This window comes from Triturus cristatus, chromosome 10, assembly GCF_964204655.1.
Source record: "Triturus cristatus chromosome 10, aTriCri1.1, whole genome shotgun sequence".
In the NCBI taxonomy this organism is placed as follows: domain Eukaryota; kingdom Metazoa; phylum Chordata; class Amphibia; order Caudata; family Salamandridae; genus Triturus; species Triturus cristatus.
The window spans coordinates 869344507-869368568 of record NC_140593.1 but is presented as its reverse complement, the minus strand read 5'-3'; the positions used below and the strand labels follow the sequence as shown (position 1 = coordinate 869368568).

Below are 24062 nucleotides of genomic sequence, written 5' to 3'. Positions count from 1 at the left end.
TGAGCTTTCGGAAGTCAATCAGGCCTCCCATATTCCAAGTTATAAAGTGAATTCTGTTGATTTGATCATGTGCTATCCCTTGTTGTGACATTTAGATCTTCCTAAAATGAACATCATCCCTCTGTACCTTCCTCTGGTGCAAAATGTATAAAATATGTGCTCTGTCTCTATGTTTACTGTGGATTCAAAATTAACAACATTCCAACCTCCACCCACGCTATGCTGACCCCAACTGGGCATAGTAGATGTATTGAAAACCCTCCCAGAACAAACAATTACTTCCAAAATTACAATAGCATTAAAACAGTAAGAATGGCATTCCACCATGTAGTGGTAAACACTTAGGGGCGGATGTTACCAGCCGCAATTCCTAATAGCCCTGAGCCCCGTTGCTGTCCATCTGTAATGTTTTAGTCACCATTGAGAGGTGCCACCGCAACACAGACTGGTGGCGCTTTATGGACTTATGCAACTGTCGCCAAATCATAACTTAACCACGTTACAATGAGAGGAGACATACATTACCAGCTAGAGACCATTCTATGGAGCCTATCTGTATAAACGGCCCGTGAAGTCCATGTTTAAAGCCTAGCGTTGAGTTCAAGAATGTATTGTCCTGTTTAAGACAGTTCAGGTTTGTTTGATGAGTTAGGACAAGGTACTTTAATAAGTCTCTTTTTAATCATTTTATCCAGGCTTCCTGATGTGCCTTTGTTGCGTTCCGTCAGTTCTAGTAGCTGCTCCCGTGTGGTTGGCCTGGATAGGTCCTTTAGGGCCTTCTGCACTGCCTTGTGGTCCGTGTAGATTCTAGCTTTGCCATTCATCATAACTCCCAGTTTAGCAGGATATAACGTAGCATATTCAAGCTTTTGTTCTCGTAGTTTCTGTTTTATAAGAATAAACTGGCGTCTTGCTTCTTGTACTTTTAATGTGAAATCTGGAAACTGTGGGATTGCTGAACCCTCTTATTGGAGACCGCACAGGTCTCTAGCTTTTTTCAGGGCAGAGTCCCGATCTCTGTAATTTAGTAGTTTGGCGATCACCGGTCTCAGGGGGCCCCTGGTGGTGGTTTAGATCCCAAGAAGCGGTCTGCACATTCTACAATGAACATTTCGGAGAAAATATCTCTTCCAAGCAACGTCACCAAGAGCTTCTCCACGAACATCTCCATGTTACCTGTTGATGTGGTCTCCGGCAGTCCCACAATGTGAATATTACTGTGTCTGGACCTGGCTCCCAAGTCCTCCGCCTTATCTTGAAGCGCCATCAGGAGCCTTCCCATATGCTTCTGGACAGTGTCCATTGTTGTTTAAGCATCTTCGACTTCCAAAACGCGTCACCCTGCCATGTCTAGGCGCTCAGCGTGTTTGTCCAAGCGCTCCGACATAAGATCCATTCTGTATGACAAAGTGTCTATCTTCCCGTCAATTGTGGTAAGGCTCTTCTTCATGGCTGTTAATATTTGCTCTAGATCTCCGCTCGTTTCTTCGGTATATTCCCCAGGTCCCGTTGCCACTGTGTCTGTCCCCTCATCGCAGTGTCTGGATTTGCGCTGTTCGAATTGGAGTTTGGGTTGGGACTTGTCTTCAATTCCCATCGTGGCACAGTTAGCGTGATCAAAGCCGTGGTGTAGTTTTAATGGTTCCCCACTGGCGAAGCCTATCGTAACAATCACGTGCTGTCAGTGCACAGTGCCCTAGCTGTGCAATACCAGGCGCTCCTCTATGTAGCTCTAGTTATGTTTGCTTAAAAATTATGAACATTTAAAAGGTAATGTCAATGATTAGGAAAGGAAGGAAGTCCCTGCATTTACATCATCTGGGGGAAGGAGGGAAGCTCCAGTTGGTGGCCCAGTCCATGCACCAGTGTAAGCTATCAAGGCTCTCCTTACCGGCCCTAAGTAGTTACTTTCTGTCTGCGCACTACCGTTGTAAATGAATGGGGACGCTGACCCCCCAGGATGCAGCCATCGAGATCTTCCTTACACGGTGCGCGGGGTCACCAGGTCTTGCAAATTGAATGCCCTGTGGTCTGTCCTCCAGAGCAGCACAACGCTGTCGTGCCGTCAGGGACTGAACTGCCTACCATGGCGCTGCACGGAGGCACACAGCCACAGCTGGGCCTCAGATCTATAGAAGGCTGCTGATGCTGTGCGTACGCCACCCCACGCACTCACCGTAGCGTCCCAACAGAACCGCGGCACACCGTCCCGTTGGTGTCGCCCTGAGCCCTCAGCGCCCACCAGTCCCTACACAGCCATAGGAACCAGGGACCTTGACTCAGCTTGCGAAGGGCTCACAATCAAGGATATTCCTAGGGCCGGGCTGAAGCGCCGACGGGTCCAGCTCGGAGCCCTCGCCTGCCGGGATCTCGATGCTGGGAGCCACCAGAGGGTCTCCGAATATCTCCGCAGTGAGCACTAGTCCAGCGCAACATGTTGCAGTTTGATTAAGATGATTCTATATATATCAACCTGCTTATCTACCCATCAACCTGCCTATTTAGCTATCTATCTTTCTACCTGGCTCTATCTATCTATCTATCTATCTATCTATCTATCTATCTATCTATCTATCTATCTATCTATCTATCTATCTATCTATCTATCTATCTATCTATCTATCTATCTATCTATCTATCTATCTCTCTGTCTGTCTGTCTGTCTGTCTGTCTGTCTGTCTGTCTGTCTGTCTGTCTGTCAGTCTATAGTTCACTACAATGAAATACACTATTTACAGAGTCCAATAGACCCCTTATTGGTTTATTGAGGCAAAAGTAGATACTACTAACCCTCTATTTGTGGTAACGTTGATGGGCAGTTAGGCATATGGGAGGATAGTGCCAAGTATTTGCTGTACTCACAGCCACAATAAATGAGACACACACTCAAGAATAAACCTGAGACCAATTTGCAAAAATAATTTTGACTTTTATGTAATGTTTGAGACAAATAACTTTATTCTACAATAAGCACTTTCAAAGTGGTTTATTTTTAGAGTTCACAAAATAATTCACCTGTGCACAATTTCGCACCATTGAGGTCAACAGGGGAAAAGACAAAAATGCATATAAAATTGTACAGTTGACTTTCAAGGTTCTCCTCTTGGATCTCAGTAGGTAGAAAGACCAGGTCCAATTTTCCACCAGCAGATTCTTGGGAGAGTCCCAGATTCAGCCGGGAGCAGGGTGCTGAGGTCGCTGGTAGCTGGTTCGCTATGGAGAAGGGGTCTCTTGGAAAACACACGGCATAGTAGGACTTAAAGGTAAGACTGGGGGGTGCACTCAAGGAAACAGGTTGCAAGGTCCTCAGGACCACTGGAGCACAGCTGCTTTGTTGGTACCCAGGACGGGAGGGCTGGGTGCTGTGTAAATAGGTCAGCCAGGCCTTGTGCATCAAGATGCCCTCACGGTCAGGAGCAGGCAAGTTGTAGTGGTGATTCCTGGACAGCTGGGCAACTCATGGACTGGGTCTAATGGGTCTCAATGACCCTCATTGGGTGCTTACTTCCTGGGCAGTTGGAGTCTGGAGTGGACCCCTTTCGTGGTGTATGCTGCAGGATGTCCTGCACCCCGAGTATTAATGCAGCATGTTTCCAGTAGGTCATGCCATCCTCTAACTTGGTGGGGGGGGGGCGCTCCTCCCCCCCCGAGGTGGTGTACCACCTTTGGTCCGGGTGATGTGTCGGGGCTGCCAAGGAGCAGCAAGTCAGTAAATCAGAGTCTGCGGTTTGGTGCCTGCTGGTGCATGGGAGTAGAGCCTCTACTCCTAGGGAGCTTCTTTGGTGATTTATTGACGTCTGGAGGGGCTCTGGGGTGCTTGTAGGCCTCTAAGTTGCAGGACAAGACAGCAAAACCATTATTGTTGAGTCCATGAGGCAGCAGGCAGGGTTTGGCACTAATTTCTCAGCAGCAGGGCTTCAGTTCTCTCATCAGTAGCTCTTCTGTGTCTGTATCTTCTTTGTGTCAATCAAATCTGAGTTTGAAGGTCCAGGGATGCCACCTAATGCTAAATTTAGGGGCATTAAAGGGAGTGACAATTAGTAGTCAATGGGCTAACTACCTTTAGGGTGCCTACACCCTCTAAGTGACTACTTTCTGTGTGAAGGGACACAACCCTAGCCCTGTTAAGTCACTTTTCTACCATCTCAATCAATCAATCAATCAGGGGATTGTAAGCGCGCTACTCACCCGTGAGGGTCTCAAGGCGCTAAAGGGGGGGGGGGTACGCGGATCTGTTTAGCTGAAGAGCCAGGTCTTGAGGGTCTTCCTGAAGGTGTTCAGGGAGGATGCGCATGTGATGTCTGCTGGGAGCTCGTTCCAGGTTTTGGCCACAATGTGAGAGAAGGATCTTCTGCCTTCTCTGGCTCTGTGGATGCGCAGGGTTTTGGCTAGTGCGAGGTTGGAAGATTGGAGGTTTCTTTTGGGTACGTGGAAGTTGATTCTGTCATTGAGGTATTTGGGTCTGGTGTTGTGTAGGCATTTGTATTTTTTATGACATACAAGTACCTCTGACACCATAAAATGTATTTTTCCAGCTAGCCTTTTTAATGACTGCGGTTTGTAAATAGATTATTATACTTTCTTGTTATTTTCGAGGTTGAACGAACACAACTTCATTTTTCAATACACATGTTCTACATATAACACAGTGACAAATATATACATTTATACAGTGACATATAAACGTATTATACACAAATCAAAAAAAGGAATTGAAAACAAACACTTGAATAATTCTTGCCTAACAGTAATATGTTGTCCGATTTTCTATATCTCTAAGAACTGAAGCAAGCTAATTCCTCTAGTTCATAAAGTTAGTACGGTCCTTGGCAGAGTCAAATACGTGACGCAGTAATTTGAGGGAGCACTGGACTTATTTGATGTTTGCTGTTTTTGCTCTTTTGGGGAGTTCTAAAGTCTAGATTGATCTCTCCCAGTATTTTCTAGATCTCTTCCTGTTAGCCACCGCGTTTTGACCTGTATCACGGGGGACCTGTGTTGTGTTTATGAGGTCGTCTTCAGGGCTGTTGTGCGGTTAGAGTCGGACATCTATTCGTGCACTCTGGTAATGGTGCATAGCTCCATGGTAAAGCCGGAAATGTAATGAAAAAGAAACGCCGAAGAAGAAGAAAAAACCACGACTGTCCAAGTTAAGACGGCTCGTCACTCAACAACACAGAAAAAGTCCCGCAGAGAGAAATCAGTTGCATTAGACAAGACGAGCTCAATCGTGAAAGCCGGTCATTTTGAACCAAGAATCGCAAGACAAAGTCGAAAAGTCACCATTACCAGAGTGCACGAATAGATGTCCGACTCTAACCGCACAACAGCCCTGAAGACGACCTCATAAACACAACACAGGTCCCCCGTGATACAATAATCTATTTACAAACCGCAGTCATTAAAAAGGCTAGCTGGAAAAATAAATTTTGTGATCAATGGTGTCAGAGGTACTTGTATGTCATAAAAAGTTAGTATAGATTCCAGCCTCTGATCACCTCATTGAATCCCCCCCAACTTTACATATCTCCGTGTAGGCATTTGTAGGCGTGGGTGAGGATTTTGAAGGTGACTCTTTTCTCCAAGGGGAGCCCGTGGAGCCTTCGTAGGTGTTGGGTGATGTGTTTGTGCCGGGGGATGCCGAGGATGAGTCAGACGGCGGTGTTTTGTATCGTCTGGAGTTTGTGGAGTAGGGACTTGTTTATGACAGGTAGAGTGCGTTTCCATAGTCACGTCTGCTGGTGATGAGTGCGTGGGTGACCGTCTTCCTTGACTCAGGGGGAATCCATTTGAAAGTCTTGTGGAGGATGCACAGGGTGTTTAGGATGCAGGAAGTGACAACGACGTTGACCTGTCGGTTCATGGTGAAGGATGAGTCGAGTACGATGCCGAGGTTTCTGGCGTGGTCCGAGGGAGTCGGTGGGCTTCCGAGGGCGGTCGGCCAACATATGTTGTCCCATGCTGAAGGGGTGGTTCAGACGACAAGGACTTCTGTCTTCTCTGAGTTGAGCTTTAGGCAGCTGTTGGTCATCCAGACTGCGACATCCTGCATTTCTTTCTGGAAGTTGAGTCCGGTGGTGATTGGGTCTTTGGTGAGCGAGAGGATGAGCTGGGTGTACTCAGTGTAGGATACGATGTTGAAGCCGTGTTGTCGGACGATGGCGGCGAGGAAGGCCATGTAGATGCTGAAGAGGGTCAGGCTTAGTGATGACCCCTGTGGGACTCTGCAGGTAATTTCCATGGGATCGGAGAGGAAGGGTGGCATCTAATTCTTTGGCTTCTTCTGGTGAGGAATGATCGGATCCAGTCTAGGGCTGTTCCTTGCATGCTGGCGTCGTGTAGTCTGGTGACGAGTGTGTGGTGAGAGACAGTGTCGAAGGCTGCTGATAGGTCGAGTAGGATAAGGGCTGCCGAGAGGCCTTGGTCTAGGAGGGTTCAGATGTCGTCTGTGGCAGCGATTAAGGTGGTATCAGCGATGTGATTACTTCGGAATCTGGATTGGGACGGGTCGAGGATGAATCGTGTTAGTTCCCTGTTGACTATTTTCTCTGCAACTTTGGCCGCTCAGGGGAGGAGCAAGATGGGCCAGTAGTTCTTGAGGTCGGTGGGGTGAGCTGTGGGCTTCATGAGCAGGGGCCTGACTTCTGCGTGTTTCCAGTCGCCTGGGAAGGTGCTTGTTTTGAAGGTCGTGTTGATGGTGTGTTGTAGTGTGGGTGCGATGGCAGTGGCGGCTCTGTGGTAGATGTGTGGAGGCCAGGGGTTGGTGGGGGCTCTGGAAGGCTATTCCTGCCTGGAGGAAGTGTGAAGCACCAACGCTTAGAGCAGGATATGTTCCTGGCATCTGAGAGCACCAGCCCTCATCCCATGAGGTCAGAAACACGTCTGGTGGTGGCAGGCGGCTAAGACTAGTCAAAGACCACACCAGTGCTTAGTAGGTTTTCAGCGGCCCTTCTAAAGTGTCCCCTGTGTGCATTTATTAATAAATCCATCACTGGCATCAGTATAGATTTATTCCAATGAGTTGTTAGGTACTAAACATCTTAGGGTACAGTGAAGCCATTATGGAGCTAAGAAACTCATAATGACAAGTATACAGCCCATGTACTCTCTATGGCTTCCCTGTGCACTCACAATATCCAAGAATGAACTGGATTTTGGAGGGTCATATTTGGTAATACAGATATGTCCACACATGGACTATAGTGCACCCTGCCTTAGGGCTATAAGGCCTGCAGTAGAGGAGCCTTGCCTATATATCATGCAGTGTCTGTGGGCATGGCGCACTGGGATGTGTGCGATGTCGTCTCTTCAGTTTCTCTGCACCAAGACATGCTTCCTTCAATGGCAGTTTGCATGGTCTTGGTGAGGGGTCCCTAGGGTGGCACACTTTGTGCTGCAGCCCTAGAGGACGGTCTACAGCACAAATGCCCTAGGTACCAGGGGTCCCATTTATTATGGACTTACAGAGGTTGCTGAAGCTGAGCCAATGTTGGTACAGTTTAAGGGAAAGAATACTGGTACTGGGACCCTGCACTGCAAGAACCCAGCACTCTGCAGTCAAAGTTGCATTAGAAACTAGGCAAAAAGTGTGGAGGGGTTATTGCAACAAGAACCGAGCTTCTTATACTATGTGTGTAAGCAACTCTCACTATCTGTGCAATATTCGTCATGCATGCAACTCTATCTATCTATCTATCTATCTATCTATCTATCTATCTATCTATCTAAGCAGCTGTCACCATCTGTGCAATCTTCTATAGATATGCAAACCTATCTGTCTATCTCTATATATATCTGTGTATCTAACTGACTGTGTGTTTCTATCTATCTATCTATCTATCTATCTATCTATCTATCTATCTATCTATCTATCTATCTATCTATCTATCTACCTATCTATCTATCTATCCATACAACTTTCTGTCTGTATTACCAAGCCTCCCTTTCCACCCATCTTTTCAATGCTTCTTATCTATTTGTAATAAATAATTGCAAACGCATTACAAAAAATCATTAGCAGAGAGGCTTCCAGCCAATCACAAATCAACTGACTTTTTTTTTAGGTCTGGTGTTATCCAAGACCTTCCAATTTTACTAAATTAAAGTGTGTAACATAGTTAATTAAGGGGTTATCAGCCATATTTCATTCATTAGTCTCTTATTGTGCCATTCACATTGTTTTCCACCCACTGTAACATGCATCATGGGGCAATGAGCCAGTCCCCTTCATCCATTGGTTGACTTCACTGTGAGTTATGGCACGCTGTATTTTCACAAGGGGTACATCCACACAAAAAGAAATTGTTATCTAACAGTGCTAGGGACTACTGTAGTATTGTTTGTGTTTTGCAGACCCCAAAAATAATTTTGCCTTTAACTACTTTTTTTAGATTGATGAGGGCCCTGCAGCTTCCTGAACAAAAACGATTTGCTAAATTCACCATAGAAAAAAACCCAAAATTGCGAAAGCAGAAAGGCACCAGACCGCTTGGTTTGCCAATGCCTACTTAATTTAATATAGGAAGACCCAAATAAAAACTCCAGATTTAGTCTACCACTGGCAATTTTCCTATGCTGGTCCTATTTGTTCTGCACATTCTATGAAAGCAGAAAGCCTTCACTCAACCTACCAATAAATGGTGAAAACTCACTAAGAGCCCCAACTATAGTTGAAGCCCCAACCCACCCACCCACGCCTGGGCACCATATGCAAATTCTGGGTGAAGAGCAAAACACTTCACTCAAACATGGGGAGAGGATGTGGTCCGTCTGCTAGATTGATGACTTTGGTGCTGGAAACCAGGGTTCGAGCCTCGGGGTGGCGTCCACATCCTGTGATTCTGGGCAAATCACTTAATCTCCCCGTGCCTGAATATGTAACGTAACCGGTGCTCATGTAAAGCGCTTCAATACCTTCGGGTCGAGTTTGCGCTATATAAATCTGCAATAAAAAAAAAAATGTCCCAAAGGTGGGGGGAGGGTTCTGTGTCGTTTTAAATAGGGAGCTCATCCAAAAAAGTTCTGTCCAGCTTAGTAGACTAGGCCTGGGTGAAATTTTAATTATGCATGAGTAATTTCAGTAATTAAGTGTTATGTTTGTGATGCACAATTACAGATATTGTACAATTATGCCAGCTGTAGGTTTTATGAATAATTTGGAGCAAAAATCCAACAAACAGAGCACAAGAACAACAAACTAAGAGAGAGCAAGCAGCTGCTGTCTACTGCTGTTTATGTCCTGTAGAATGTAATGTTATTTTCTTAGCGCAAAATGCATTCTCTGGCCCATTTGGCCAGTAAGGGTGCATTTTGCTCTACGAAAATAGCATTAAATGCTGGAATATGCTTCTCACAAAATTGCATATAATTATGAGTAATTTTGTGCTAATTACGAGTAATTACGCAGGGAGAATTATGCCAGGAATGCCGACCCCTAACAGAGACAAGCCTTCATAACTACTGGCCCCACTTATTGCACCCTATAATTACATACCAACTGACATTACAGGCTCAAAGTATTGAATTTATCTGTGAGGCAAGCACATGATCCATTATAGTAATTGTGACTTAAGGTGCAGAGCTTTAAATGGTCCGGTACTCACTAATATTGAGTACCAGCACTTCTTAATTTTAGCACTTTGAGCACTGGCACTTTTCTACTACAGAGGAGAGTACCACAAAGCATGAAAGGTAGGCTCATTGACTGCTAGTGCTGGTGAGCCATAAGCTGTCAGAGTGGAACCTGTCTTTGACAGCCAAGGCGCTTCTGTAGCCATGAGCTGAGCCACTGTTGAACTATTCAGCATGGGCTCATTGGCTGTTCACTTTCACACTCTGGTAGCCCACTGATAGTGGCAATGATGAAAACCATAGGAGGTAAGGAGTTTAAAATGGCTTTAATCCCATCTGAGTCTTTTGTGTGAGTGTTTGCTTTTGTCTGTCTGTTTTCCTGCTTGTGTATATGTGTTTTTATGTGAGAGAAAGGTAAAGAATTTGGACACTCTCAGAAGGTATTTTAAAGGAAATGTGTGGAATGCTTTGTGTTCATGTCTGCTTGTTTGTTTCTATGTTTGTGCACACTCGAGAATATAGAGTTTTCTGACAACCAGCAAATAACAGTATGGCATTAAGAAGCTGCAAACATTACAAAACAAGGAAATGAACGCTTTTTTAATGTGTTTTGGTTTGTGCTGCAACTGGTGTAGAAGCCCTTAAGCATCATCAAGTCTTGCCCTGAGCACCGCCCCTAGACCCGCCCACTCGCCACACCCCTAACACCTTAATGAGCATCTGCACTTATTGTTTTCCTTTTAAAGCTCTGCTCAGGTGTCGAACAAAGACACGCCATAGTGATGGAAACAAAACAGACTGAAAGCACTTACACTTCCACGATGGTTACTGCCCAGGTGTTTGCTCGAGCTCATGGTGGAGTCTGCAATTATCCTTTCTGCTAATCACAGTCTTCTTTTAGGTAATAATTACCTGTAACAATTGGAGAACAGTGAAACCAAAAGCGACTTAAAATGACAATGGAGACTTTAAAAAAGTGAGCGATTTGCTCTTTCGCAAAATACCTCCCATGGACAGTAAAGCAGAATATCCTGTCACGTGACTGACATGACCGGCACACACTGAGCTAATTGTACAGCTAGAGAAGATACACTCCACAGACCTTTTCACCTTCACAGACACGGCTTATGCAACAAAGGGGCAGGTGCTATAGTAACAGCCCATTGAAATACATTGCCTAGTTTGTGTTTTTAAGGAGCCATAATTAAAGAGCAACACGGCTCTTGGCCCCAAACTCTGAATTGTTCATAATAAACAACCATTTAGCAGCGTATCTCATCTTTTGACTTTCGACTCCATCTGTGCTTAAAATGTGTACTTTAAACATGTTTCGTCTCAGAGATTGATAAAGAAATGTTATTTACATTTTTGAAACCCCTGATAAACAGAAATAGAACATGTTGTTTATCACTGTTCCAATACAGGTGGGAAGTGGCGGAGTTTCGCTCTACCATCTCTTCTCGAGACAGAAAGGGTTCCACGTCAGCCTATACTAACAGGCCTGCCTATATCCAGGGCCACTAGAATTATGCGGCATGGGACGAACACATTATGCAGCAGGCCTAACTAAATTAGTAGCATAACAGGCAAATAGTTGGCAGAATAAGGCGCATTTTGTGATAGTGTTAGTACACTTTTTTTTGTCTTGTCTAAACCTGTTAATCATTCAATCTGGATTTTTAAAGCGCAGCAAATCACCAGTGATTTGGAGTTGCTGGCTGGGCAGAGGTTTCACCTGATTAGGACCAGTTTGAAACCCACATACATCAATATGCAGCGGAAATATGACAAGTCGACCTATGCGAAGGGCCTTCCACTTTTGATGCGATTAAGCTAGAAGCATTTTGTTTTGTTGAAATGTGCAAGTCGTGCAGCAGGTGATGGAATATGGGGCAATGCGGAAAATCGATAATTATACTGAAATTGTCAGTGCTGCATAATTACATATGAGACTCACAAAAAGTTAAACTGACTTTAAAAATGTTCTTCTCGCTTTATGTTTGACTGCATTATTTTTAGTGCTGACCTACCTCACCAAAATCCGCATGTGATTAAAACTTCTGAGCATTTTTCACCTCTTCAATTCCAGCAGGTTTAACCTGCTTCTCCACATGGCAGTGCATGCGCTGCATAGGTCTCAGAGCCGGCAGTCTACACCAATAAATAAGCAGGGCTACTGGAATTTTCACATACAAATGTGAAATTTAGCTGGAAGTGTCCAAAAGTGACAGCATTTAAAAGCAGGCATTTCCAATGCAGTAAATAGGTCTCGCATTTTGGAGAGTTTGAGCTATTGGCATTGTAAATGACAATGCATTTTAGTTATGTGTTTTGAAAACCTGCAAGTGGTGCGTAAACATGCACGTGGTACTTATAGTCGTTGCTTATGAGAAGCAAGGCTAGCAGTAAAAGAGGCGCAGTTACTGCCAATAGCTCAAACTCTCGCAAATGCTGGACTTATTGCATTGCAAATGCTTGTTATTGCTGTCTGAAAGCTATATGCACAAGGAACTCTGTAGCAGGTGCTGTGCTTTTAAATTGTACGGCACCATGCAAGGAAATTTGAACCAAAAGAAAGTGGCGCTTACTACTTCTACAGCTTCTGTTGCGTCAATGGGGATACTTTACGATATGTATCTTACTACAAGAATGTTTCTCTTTATTTTTAATCACAATGAGGCTTCACTACAAGTGTTACACATAAAGCATGGAGTGTGACTCATAAGCACTTTTAACGATAGTAATGTCACACATACGCAATCTGAAAACTTGGCTGCTATTGGCGAGTATGATCATTTGACAATTATTTCACCTAAAGCTCCTACTGGCTTTTTAGCCACAAAATGTTAGCAAGTATGTCAATGGAGTGGTCACATGCTTATAAGTAGGAATCTTTTGGTGAGTTATATACTTTCTTCTGAATTTATATGCCCAACTTTCTTTATAAGTAGTTTACATTTTTCGTTCAACATCCTCTTTCTTATACACAGTGTTTCTAATTACGGTCATGTAATGCATTTCTTTTCAGGAAACGTGCCCAAGCCTGCGAACGGTTCTTGAAAATGGTAGTAAACTGGGTGGAAAAGTTTCAGGTAGAAAAATGCCCTATCATTCATTCTAGTGATAAGTGAAATTTTCATCGAAGGCACCTGTGCAAATTGATTAAAATAAAATTAATATTGATACTGAAGCTTGCCTCCTAGGCTGTACTTCATTCAGTAGAAGCGCTCTAACATGTACAACGATACAAAATCAGCCGCATATTGTTTTACATTGAGGGGAACGTGTAAAAATAAGTGCTGAGCAGGCGAATGGTCTGTCACATACCTGCAACAAGCTACAAAAGAGGAAATAGTGGCCACGTGACAACAGGACTTAATCACTGAGCTGTTTCAAGGTCGAAGAACAAAACTAGTGACCCCAACAACAGAAGTCCAGCACATGCTCTACTTGAGGTAACTGTCAGAGCTCTATCTCAGGGTCACTGTTCGACTCTTTCCATATCTGCAAACAGTTCTGGTGTTCCTTCCTCCTATTCCGCTGCTCTTGTTTCACCCTCACTTTCTGCTGCCACTTTATCTCATGTGCCAGGTGTGGCTTTGTACTCACCACTCCTCTGTACAGTGTTGCCAGATTTTTAGACCCGTCCCAAGCCCAATGCAGCTGAAACACAAGCCCAAAACAAGCCCAATCAGACCAGTTCCAGCCCAAAAACCAGCCCAAATTAGCAAGTGTCCAATTAAGCGCAAATCGACATCAGAACCAATTTTAACGACAAATATACATTCTATTCAATATACAGATGGTGGGAGGGTGTTAGCAGCAAGGCACATACTTTGCATATGCTTCATTCAAATTGTTTTTATCATTAACATGGCCATGGATGCAAGGCAACAATAAAAAATGTCCAGCGAACTGGTGAGTAATGATCCTGCTGGAGAGCAGCCCTTTGCCCGTTTGTAGTTTTGAAATGCAGATAGGCTGTATTTTATTTGGATAGCTCAGTGGGTTACTGCCTTTGTCACAGAGATTCTTGTGTTATTTGCAGTTCACAAATTACAATACTAACATAGGACAGTGACCTATGAACTGTCATCAAAGAGCTGCATACAAACATGGATGGTATAATTAGAACTTTTTTTTGTGTTACTATATAGATAGAAATTCCCCAGTCTTTCATTATTTTAATGTTGCTCAAATGAGTTTGGGCCGATATACATTTTTATTAGTAAAGCCAACCCCCAACCACTGGGTATGCTTTAAATCCCGAGTTTGTGCTTTCCCAGCCCAAACCCTCTTAAAATATACTGCCCAACAGTATGGATGACATTTAATTCCTACACCTTGTAATCCTCATTGACTTATGTGACATTCCCTATAGACTGAATGACATACTTGTATGATTCATTGTCTCTGTATATTGTGTGTGTGACACCCTACACTGATATGAATAGCGCTACACAACAAATAAAATGCATATGATAGTGGGCAAAACACAGACATGAAGGCACTGTTGGAGGTTGGTAGTAATGGTATCTGCTGAAAAAGAGGTCATTGATGAGGCGCCAAAAAAGACTTTCGCACTAGCGCGCCGCTAAAACACGATTGCGTCATGATGTATCATGTCTCACTGGCACTTACCTGGTCGCTGGTGAGTCACACGGTCACCGGTGGTGGGTGGCTGGCAGACTGGACACTAACGCTGCCTGGCACTGCAGGCTGGCAGCAGGCGCAGTGGCTGGGCCTGGCCGCTGGCGGGCCAGGGGGCTGGACTCCGAGTGACTGGGGCTGGTCTGGGGGGGCTGGACTGACTGGGGGCTGGGGCTGGAGCCGCACTGGACTCGACTCTAGGGCTGGAGATGGAGCGAGGTGGGCCTGGGGCCTGGGCCTGGGCGGCTAGGCCTGGTCCTGGGTGTATGGGCCCGGGCGGCTAGGCCTGGGCCTGGGTGTAACACTGGGCCTGGGCCTGCGGACTCGTGTCTTCGACTCGTCGTTGTTACTCGTGACTGTCTATCTCTCCGACCTCAACAGTGAGTCTCACACCGTCTTCACTGCCTGGTGCGTGCCTGCCTGCGCGGCGCGCACGCCGCTACTGCACAGTACTGCTGCCTGTGAGGTGAGGTGACTCGTGACTGCTGCCTGCCTGTGCATTCAGTGCTGCACGCTGCACCCGGCCGCAGTCCGACACTAGTGACTACTCACTGACTCCGACTCCGTCCCAGTCCGCAGTCCGCACAGACAGTCACTACTCACTCGTCGACCGTCAGCGAGCAAACCAAGCAGAGTCAGCAACTCAGCAGAGGAGAGACGACTCAGACTGTTACAGACTAGAGTCTCACTCTCCGTCAGTGTCTCGAGATTAAATTACCAAAATGGATGCAGTCTGAAAGAACCAGGATATTTTCTCATAAATAACCAGTCACCGACAAAATACTATTTCTCACCACAGAGAACATTCCATTCAACTACCCTGAAGTTGAATGGAATGTTAAAAACATACTGCACTGTACAAGTAACAAACCAGTGCTTAGATTTATTTTATGGTGTTAGTCAATGTAATCACACACGACCTGAAATATATGGAGCGATAAACACATTTGTATTGTAAATACCAACAGGAAAAATGCGATACAAGTGAAAAAAAGAATATTTACGGAAAATACAGGGCAAATTAGTACTTAAAATATGTATAGCAATAGGGAGCGGTCATTTGTCCCTGTACCACCCACCTTAGTTTCTAACTTACAAACTCCAACACAACACTCTGCAGTAATAAGAAACCAACGAAAAATAATGAAAATGACAAGTCGTGCGTGCTGTGAGAGTCAGTGCTGGAAGAATGATAGGTGTCAGTGGAAAGAAGAATGAAGACCGACAGAAGCGCGTGCACCCTTACCCGGAGCCTGCGAGTGACAGCTGCGGTGCGTCGGGCGCTCTTGGCCGGGCTCTGTGCTGCTCCAGGGGGCGGCGGCTGCAGCCTCTCTCGCTGTCCTCAACTGGCACTCAGTGCCGCCTGCGCGGCGACCCCCGCAGCCGCAGTTGCGCCGCCGAAAAGACCGTCACCGTGCTCACGTCAGCCCCCGCATTTATGGGAACCGCGGGGGCTGACCTAAAATGAATTCCCAGGGCCGTCATTGGTAGCGTTTTCGCGCGCTACACCATGAAGGCCCTGGAGACCCCCCACATTGGCTAATAATTGCCACGGCCACCACGAGGGGTATGGTAAAAGTTAGGTGGTGCGTGGTCAGGGGCTCTTCTCTCCGTGTGTGACGTCACGTCCATAGAGTGTGTGTGCACTGTGCTGCTATGCAGAACACACAACAAGAAGAAGACTCAGACAGACTTGTGTAGTTGGTGTGGCAGTGGCACGTGACGCAGGCCCGGCAGCCGCAGGCAGCACCAGCAACAATGTAGCTTGGTTCGTTGTTGGCAAATTCTGAGTTGCTATGCTACCTGTAACCTGCCTGCTGTGTGTGGCTGGCTGCCCTGAAGACGACGTGACGTCACTTGCAGACAGTGCTGCCTCTCTCAGGGTAGGGGCCTAGGGGGGTGGGTGGGCTGGGCTAATGCTTGCTGATTGCTGGCCTGGCTGGGGCGCTGCGGGGCAGAGACAGAGAGGCATGATGCATGATGCAAGCAACGCGCAGGTGCATGGATAGTGGTAGTGAGCGTGGGCGCCCGCCCAAGGCCAGTATTTTCCGCACAACGTGACAAAACCAGCCCAAAAATTAGCCACCCGCCAGGCATGGGTTTTTCCCGCACAACTTGGAAAAAAGTAGCCCAATTGTGCGGGAAATAGCCCAATCTGGCAACCTTGCCTCTGTACTGCACAAAGGTGCAAATGCATGCATGGTCAGCAACATAGAAGCGGGACTGACGACTACAGAGCGGTCCTGCCTATGTGAAACTGACTGATAACGCGGCAGTGTGAAGGAGTGGAACTGAAAGCAGCCGCCATCTTGGAAGAGAAACTGGTTTAACGCACTGAAGTAATACACCAGAAGCATAGGTGCGGAAAGGCTCCTAATACTTCCTGCAATTTAAAACTGCAAACATTTCGATAGTGACTTAAAACAAGCATTTGCAATGCAATAGGACTCACATTTACGCAAGACCTATTGAATTGCAAACGAGATTGCGGGCAGGTGGGGCGCGTGGGCGAGAAGGCACGAACAATGGGAGTGGGGGGGGTGAGAAGGCACGGACTGCGGGAAGGGGAAGAAGGCAAGAGAACTTTATTAAAGAAAATAGTGCTCACAATCTAAATAACACATAACGTGCAACACTCGAAGTAAAGGGGCCAGTAGCCATGGAAGGAAACAAATGATGACATGGCCGTCATAAGGAGGGACCAACAAGCCTATAAACCAATCGGAAGGCAGCATTTAGGAAGGACAAAGACACAAGTCAATGAAAAAGATGGGGGGGAGTGGGCGGGGCTTCCCTCATGTACTGAACTACCACAGATCAACCCAGAGCATCACTTGTGACTTGTGCGCTGGCTCAGGGCTCGACCTAACAAAGGTTTGGAACTTGATAATTACATTTTACACGTTTTGCAGAATAAAATATGCTGGATATTTGTTTTTTAAAATACTTAACTTGCGTTTTTTTTCCTACATTAACATTTCTTTGAGCCAAAAAAGAGCTAATAGGCTCCAGTAAAGAGCAATAAAGTAATCTCCTGCTGGGACATTAACACAAATAATAAGATTTATTATTAAGTTGAAAAATAGTCAGTTTTTATTATGTGCTGTGTGAATGAGTATTATTACTGTCCTTCCAAACATAGACATGCTTGTCATTTCTGGAGAGAATGGATTTTACTTTTTATCTTAATTGTTCCCACAACCTGGAAAAGTTAAATAAAACATTAAAATCTCCTGTGTCTCTTTTTATTTTTTGTGTTGCAATTCTTTATGGAAAATATTACAGATAACAAGGGTTCACTGAGCGGGGAGCAATTCTCCTTCAAGCATTTACAATGATTACATACATTGATAACGTGGATGAGGGTTACATTGTAGTTATCAGTGAGAAGTGTGGGGAAGGTATGGGATGAAAGACCCCTGACTGGGCTGGGGGCCATACATGTCCATGCTTGTATAGGGTGGGAGAACATGGTTGATGATGAAGCCTGTAATCACTGAGGGGAGTGGGTTAACGGAAGTTGGAAGCCATGACAGTTATGTCCATTATCATTTATGTAGGCCTATATCGCTGCCAGGGTAGATGCGGGCTACGGGGGGGGTGGATGGTAGGGACGGGCAGGAGTGTGTTTTTCTATCTAGTGGTGTTGGAGGTCTCCTCTACTATCATCAAGCCAGAGGGAGGGGAAATCCTCTTACTGAAGGTCTGCATGACAGGGGGGAGGTGGGAGGGTGGGGAGGGAGGTGGAAGGCGTGGGATGGGGGAGATATTGAGGGGGGTCTCCTGTGTCTCTTAACAGACTGTAACCTTACACTCCAGATGGTTTACTTGTTTGTACTTGATGGGCTCCTGAGCCAGATTGGATGTTGCAGCTGCTTCTTGTGTCCTCCAACTCTTTCCACCTGGGACATCACTTAGATAAAAGCAAGTAGGCGTACTGTGAAGTGAGGCATACCCCTCTCAGGCTCTCTTTACGTTAGGCCTCGTGGTAGGGGCAATATATATCACAACTGATAAATTATGATACCATAGGGTATGTTATATATCCAGTGCAATATATAGCACCTATTATGAGTATTTCCCCCAAAAAGAGCATAACATGAGGATTTTATTGTAAAGTACATTTGCTTATAGGAGACCACTTCTCATTCTCAATATTTTTACCTATGTCTGTGTCTCTTTCTCGCTCTCTTCTCCCCGTACCGATGTCATACACCTTCACATCTATTCTTTGTTCATATGTTTTTCTCTTTTTATCACTGTCCTGCCGTCTCTCACCTTTCATTTGCTGACCTCTTCTCTCTCTTATCTTGCTTTGACTCACCCTGCTATGTTCTTGTCCCAGGCTCTCCCCAGGCTTGCTACAAAGTATTTTAAGAGACTCACGTACCTGCCTTTGCTGTGCTCATAAAATTAACACGGGAACCCACAACATCCTTGTAAAATTGGTTAACTTGATAGAAGCACAGGAGACGCAGGCGCCAAAAAGTGGTGTTTATTTCTTCAAGTACAACGAAAGGACCCCAGCCATAGCTGTTCGTCTTTAAAACCTTCTCTCACTCCTCGCAGGGAGCTTGCCTCAGAACGTTCACCACTGTGACATTCTACAGCATGTCACAGTGGCGTGAACCACTACAACCACAGGGGAGGGGGTGAGTGGCAAGGTCAAGGTTCGCCCTATGACTGTGTGGTCGATACCACACATCCCCCTCCTTTACCCAACAAAGAACATATCGAACATAAGGGAAGAAAATGCATAAGAATACTTATTGAGCAACGTAGTGTTCCAAATACCTCGGGTGGCAACCTTTCCTGTGACTTGTCCCGGGAAAGGGGTCGGCCTGTCTTGAACAACCCGGCTCAGGCATATTGCCCCTTCTCTGTGTTCCGCTCCCAACCCCTAGTGTGTTGTCGGTGCCCACCGTGGGAGCAGTATACCTTACCACCCTCCACAAATTCCAAATCATCCCTTCTTGTGTCTTGACAGCATTCCTGAATAACTTTACAATTTTGGTAGGCTCAGTGAACTCGGACCAATTTGCTCTGCCAGTGGGTGCTTTTATTTTTACCAGATCTCCCACCTGGATTCTCACGTCTTTGTCAGTATGTAGCCTGTTGAACCCGGTCTTCATATCATTCATGGCTATACGTTCTCTGTCTCGCCACTGTTACTCTTTAGAGTTGCCTGTCCAACCTTTGTACCACTTCATCCACCCGGGTACTAACTTGGTGTCATGCCAGTGGTTTGATTAGGGGTCAGCCTGTAGGCTTCCAGACGTTTCATGACCTCATCCTTCCAACACAACCCACTAGCCCTCGCTAGTTGGAACCCCTCCTTGATGGTCTTGTTGAATCGTTCGACCATCCCATTCGTCTCTGGGTAATAAAGTGCACACCGCTTGTGTTCGATCCCCTTACACTCTAAGAATTCTCTCATTTCTCTAGAGCACAGTTGCACCCCATTGTCCATCAATAAGCTACTTGGCAAACCTTCCCTGATGAATACTTCTAGTAGAACGTCTATGACTGCCCTCGTTTTGACCTCTGACACAAATTTCACTTCTGGCCACCTGGAGTAGAGACCTATGAGTGCCAAGATGTAGGGTGTATGATGTTCCCCGGCCAAGGGACCCACAATGTCTAAAGCCACATCCACCCATGGACCCACAGGGAGAGGCCTACACTGCATGGAGGGTGTGTGCTGTTTTAGAACCTTGTCACTGGCAGAGCAAAGCACACAGGTTCTTATCTTCCTCTCGATTTCGAGATCCATGCTGGGCCACCAGTAGTCCAGCCGCAATCTTTGTTTGGTTTTGGTAATTCCCAAGTGCCTCTCATGGGTCAGGTTGACTAAAGTCTCTCTCAAGGTTTCAGGAGGGACCAACCTGGTGCCCCTGAAAAGACAATCATCTGTGAAGGATAGTTTGTTTCTGACCATCCAGAATGGTCTATGAGCCTCTTCCTGCTTGTCTTGGTCCATCCAACCACCCTTCGTCTTCTCACAAACTTTCTGAAGGAGCACGTCAGCTCTGAGCGCTTCCTTCCAGTGTTCTTCTTCAATAGCTCCTTGAGTGATGACGCACACGTTCTCCACCTGCATCTCTTTACCTGCCTCATTATCCTCCTCCACATCGACTGCTTCGTCACTACCTTCACTTACCAGGCAAGAAAGACAGTCAGCTGAAAGATTCCTCACTCCAGGTACGTATTCCACCTCGAACATGTACTCTTGGAGGCTCAAGACCCATCGTCTGATTCTGCTCGAGCACTTTCTTGCTGAATACTTCGACCAGGGGCTTATGATCGGTCCTCAGGTTAAACTTCACTCCCCACACAAAGTCTCTGAATTTGTTTATGGCCCAATATGCCGCTAGTGCTTCTTTCTCGATTACCGAGTAATTGAACTCGGCCTTACGTAGCGAGTGATGCAAACGCTATCGTTTATTCCCCTCTTTCTCCAACCTGCATCAGGACTGCTTCCAATCCTTTTGAACTGGCATCGGTGGTCAGCACAGACTTCCTGCCAGGTATAAAAGATTGGAGGTTTGGGGCTTCGTCTAATGCTTCTTTTGTATCTTCGAACTCCTTCTGGTACGCCACGCTCCAGTTGAATGTCACCCCTTTCCTGAGTAGGTTGCGTATGGCATATGTGCGTCTGGCGAAGTTCTGCACAAATTTGCTATAAACTTCCACCATCTCCATGAAGGATTTTATTTCATCTTTGCTTTTGGGTGGTGTGAGGTTGATAATTGTGTTTTGAAGATCTGTTTTGGGGCGAATGCCGTACGTTGTCACCTTGTGGCCCAGAAACTCTATTTCAGCACAGCCAATCTTGCACTTTTCTTTCTTCACCATGAGTCCTTGTTCTTTGAATCTTTCCAGAACCTGTCTAAGCCTGAGCTCGTGTTGTATGCCGTCCTCTCCGAAGATCAGCACGTCATCCTGGTAGCACATGACCCCAGGGATGCCCTTAAAGAGGTTGCTCATTATCCTTTGGAAGACTGCCGCAGCAGATACTAGTCCAAATGGCATCCGCTTGAATTTATATGCCCCCAAGGGTGCAATGAATGCTGTGAGTTCTTGTGAGTCAGGGTGGAGCCTGACTTGGTAGTAGGCTGAGGTCAGATCCAGTGTGGTGAATACCTTTGCCCCTGCTAACGTACTCATCATCTGTGAAATGTTCGGGAGGGGGTACTTATCAACTATAACTTCCTTGTTTAACGCTCTAAGGTCAATGCATAAGCGCACTGCCCCATTCCCCTTCCTAGCTGCAACTATGGGTGCCAACCCCTCAGTGGCCTCTACTGGTTCGATCACCTCCAACCTGCACAACTTCTCCAACTCCTCCCTTACAGCCTCTTGTATGGAAAAGGGCAGATTCCTAACCTTGGCTGAGGCGGGCTTGGAATTTTCTTTGAGTTTTATTCTGTGGGCATAGTTTTTGAGGCATCCTAATTTCTCTGTGAAGACCTCCTTAAACTCTTTCTCTATCCCCTCTAGGGTTTTCCCCACCTCCTGTACCAATATCTGGGGATTCTTGTTGGGATTAAGGTAGATGCCTAAGTCTTTTTGGGCCTGCCACCCCAGGATGTTGTCACCCTTCTTTGACACATAAATCTTTGCGACCGCCAACCTGTCCCTGTATCCTACTGTGCCCCGGAAGTAACCCTTCATTTGTATGGGCTGCCCACCATAACCTCCCGGTCTTACAACCATTCTCTGCAGCGTCAATTTACCTTTTGATACTTTCTCAAAATCTTCTGCGGATATAATTGTCAGTTTGGAACATGAGTCAAACATCACTTCAATTTTTGTCTCTTCCACTGCTATAAAATCCTTAGGATTGCTCTCTGTCTCACCCTGAGCCTGTAACACAATCTCATCACAGATACGGGTAGTGCCATCCCTGTTCTGTTTCCTGTAATTAGCATTGCTTCTGCAGCATTGTCTGAAGTGTCCCCTCCTTCCACACTTGTTGCATGTTGTTTTTAAGGCGGTGGTGAAAATTGAAATAACGATGTGAGTAAGCATTCTCTAAAGACATGAATACCCCTTTTATGACCGAGTTTCTCCCGTTATGTTGACTAAAGTCTGGACTCCATTTTGTATTGTCATGCCTCCACGTGCGTAGCACGAGAAGAGTCCTATCTTCGTGTTAGTTGCTCTTGTAATCTGCCTAGTAACAGTCTATAAATAGTCCCTTTGTCCGTCTGGCGCATGCCCAGACTTGACCACATCTGTTATCAGTTAGTCCTTGCTTGACCATGTTTTCGCGGGCTCAGGAAATTAGTTACTCCGCCCACATATTGATTCTGTATTGAAAATGTCCATAAAAGGCAATATTCCTTGCTTCATGTTGTATCCACCCACTTATGAGCCCCTCTGTTGTGTATAAAAGGGGACCGTGTACGCAAGTTCTGTGTGCTACTCTATGCAATACTGAAGAGTGTTGTATGGGTTGTAGGACCACCCTTAAGGGTTAATAAACATTGTCTTTGTACTTTGCAGTTTCCGTGCCAACTTCCTTGTAGATTCCATTTTGCGGGAGAGCGAACCCTTGTGTCCTGCTGGCCTAGCTGGGGCCTATTCTCATCAATTGGCGCCCGTCACGTGGGGCTCATCGGCGACTCGGATGCTCGAAGGACTGGTCGTGACGAAGGTGAGGAATTTGGCCGGGGATGTGATCACTGCCAGAGGCACTTTAGTCCTGGCATCCCGAGGTTTTCTTCCTCCCCTTCCGAGCTGACCATCTGGGTGGCGCCGGTCCTCGACTGAGACCTCTTCTGTCGGTCCTGCCGTGACAGCCGTTTGGGCGAATTTTGGAGCTTGGCAGTTGGAATCTGGACACTCTTGATTGGTAAGAACCGCTGTACGGTACTTGCTCCGAGTTTTTGAAGCCGGGTTTGGCTATTTGAGTTTGATTTGTGATGACCGGTCATATCTTGTATTGCTTATTGTGAGAATATATGCGTTGCAACACATATAGGCAGGTAATGTGGAGATATTTCTCCGAAGTTGTGTAAATTTGAACGGCACAACGTTTAAGTGCCATTTTTGATAATACTGCATATTTTGCATTATTCTTGAGCATGCCTGCTTTTAGCGCACTCCGTAAGTGGTGCTGCTGCTTTGGAAACCGGTTAAACCTCGAGGAATCTGCTCCAGCTCCCCCAGAGGGGACTCCTAATAGGGATATGTATGTGAAGCATGGTCTTTCCTCTATAATGTACAGCACAGTATGGAGGAAATACACCAAGAAGGATCCTGAGTTACGATGGCCTTTGTATGGATCATTTGATATGCGTAAGATTGAGTATGTGGAACAGTGTATGTGTAAACGGCGTGCTCGGCAAGACATGTTTGAATGTGTGCGATTATGGGTGAAGGAAGTGCGTGAGCGAGAGAAACGTGAGAAAGCGCTGTTTGATAAAGAGCAACGGAAGAATAGTCATGTGCGAGCACAGGAAGCGAAGCGTCGGGAGGAAAGAGAACAGACGGAGAGACAAGAGAAAGAGCGTAGGCTGCAAGTCTCGGGTCAATATGCTGTCCGTCAGCCACTTTATCCTGTCCTTACTAATCTTGACGATGATTTTTATTTACTAGATCGCTCTCCGCCCCCTTATGTTGGCGCGTCTGCCTCGAGGCCACAGGATTCTGGATCGGCTTCGGGTAAGGTAGACACGCGGTCCATGTTATCGGTTGACCGAATGGGTGAGCTTCGGCAAGTTTCCTTTCGTGCACTTAAGGGCAAGTTATCCCTCGCTGAATTGTTGGACTCTTGGGAAAAGTGGCAGGATAGAGAGAAGTTGTATTTTTTGGGACACTTTTCTGATGAAGTGATT

The 24062-nt window shown here is 46.0% G+C and overlaps 1 protein-coding gene across 6 annotated transcripts in view; it reads right to left on the bottom strand.

Annotated features, from left to right (window-relative positions):
- The window catches only part of LOC146796134 (GTPase IMAP family member 9-like), a 209142-nt gene that overhangs the window by 166820 nt on the left and 18260 nt on the right, over positions 1-24062 (bottom strand). For 2 of the 6 annotated variants that reach the window (XM_085628515.1, XM_085628519.1), the window contains exons 1-2: positions 12898-13195; positions 10383-10482 (exon numbers count right to left, since the gene is read on the bottom strand). In XM_085628515.1, the coding sequence (XP_085484641.1) occupies positions 10383-10424 (42 nt within the window). In that variant the 5' untranslated portion in view covers positions 10425-10482; positions 12898-13195. Of the gene's footprint in view, positions 1-10382; positions 10483-12897; positions 13216-24062 lie in introns of those variants that run through there. The other 4 variants (XM_085628514.1, XM_085628518.1, XM_085628516.1 and 1 more) reach the window with 3 other exon arrangements.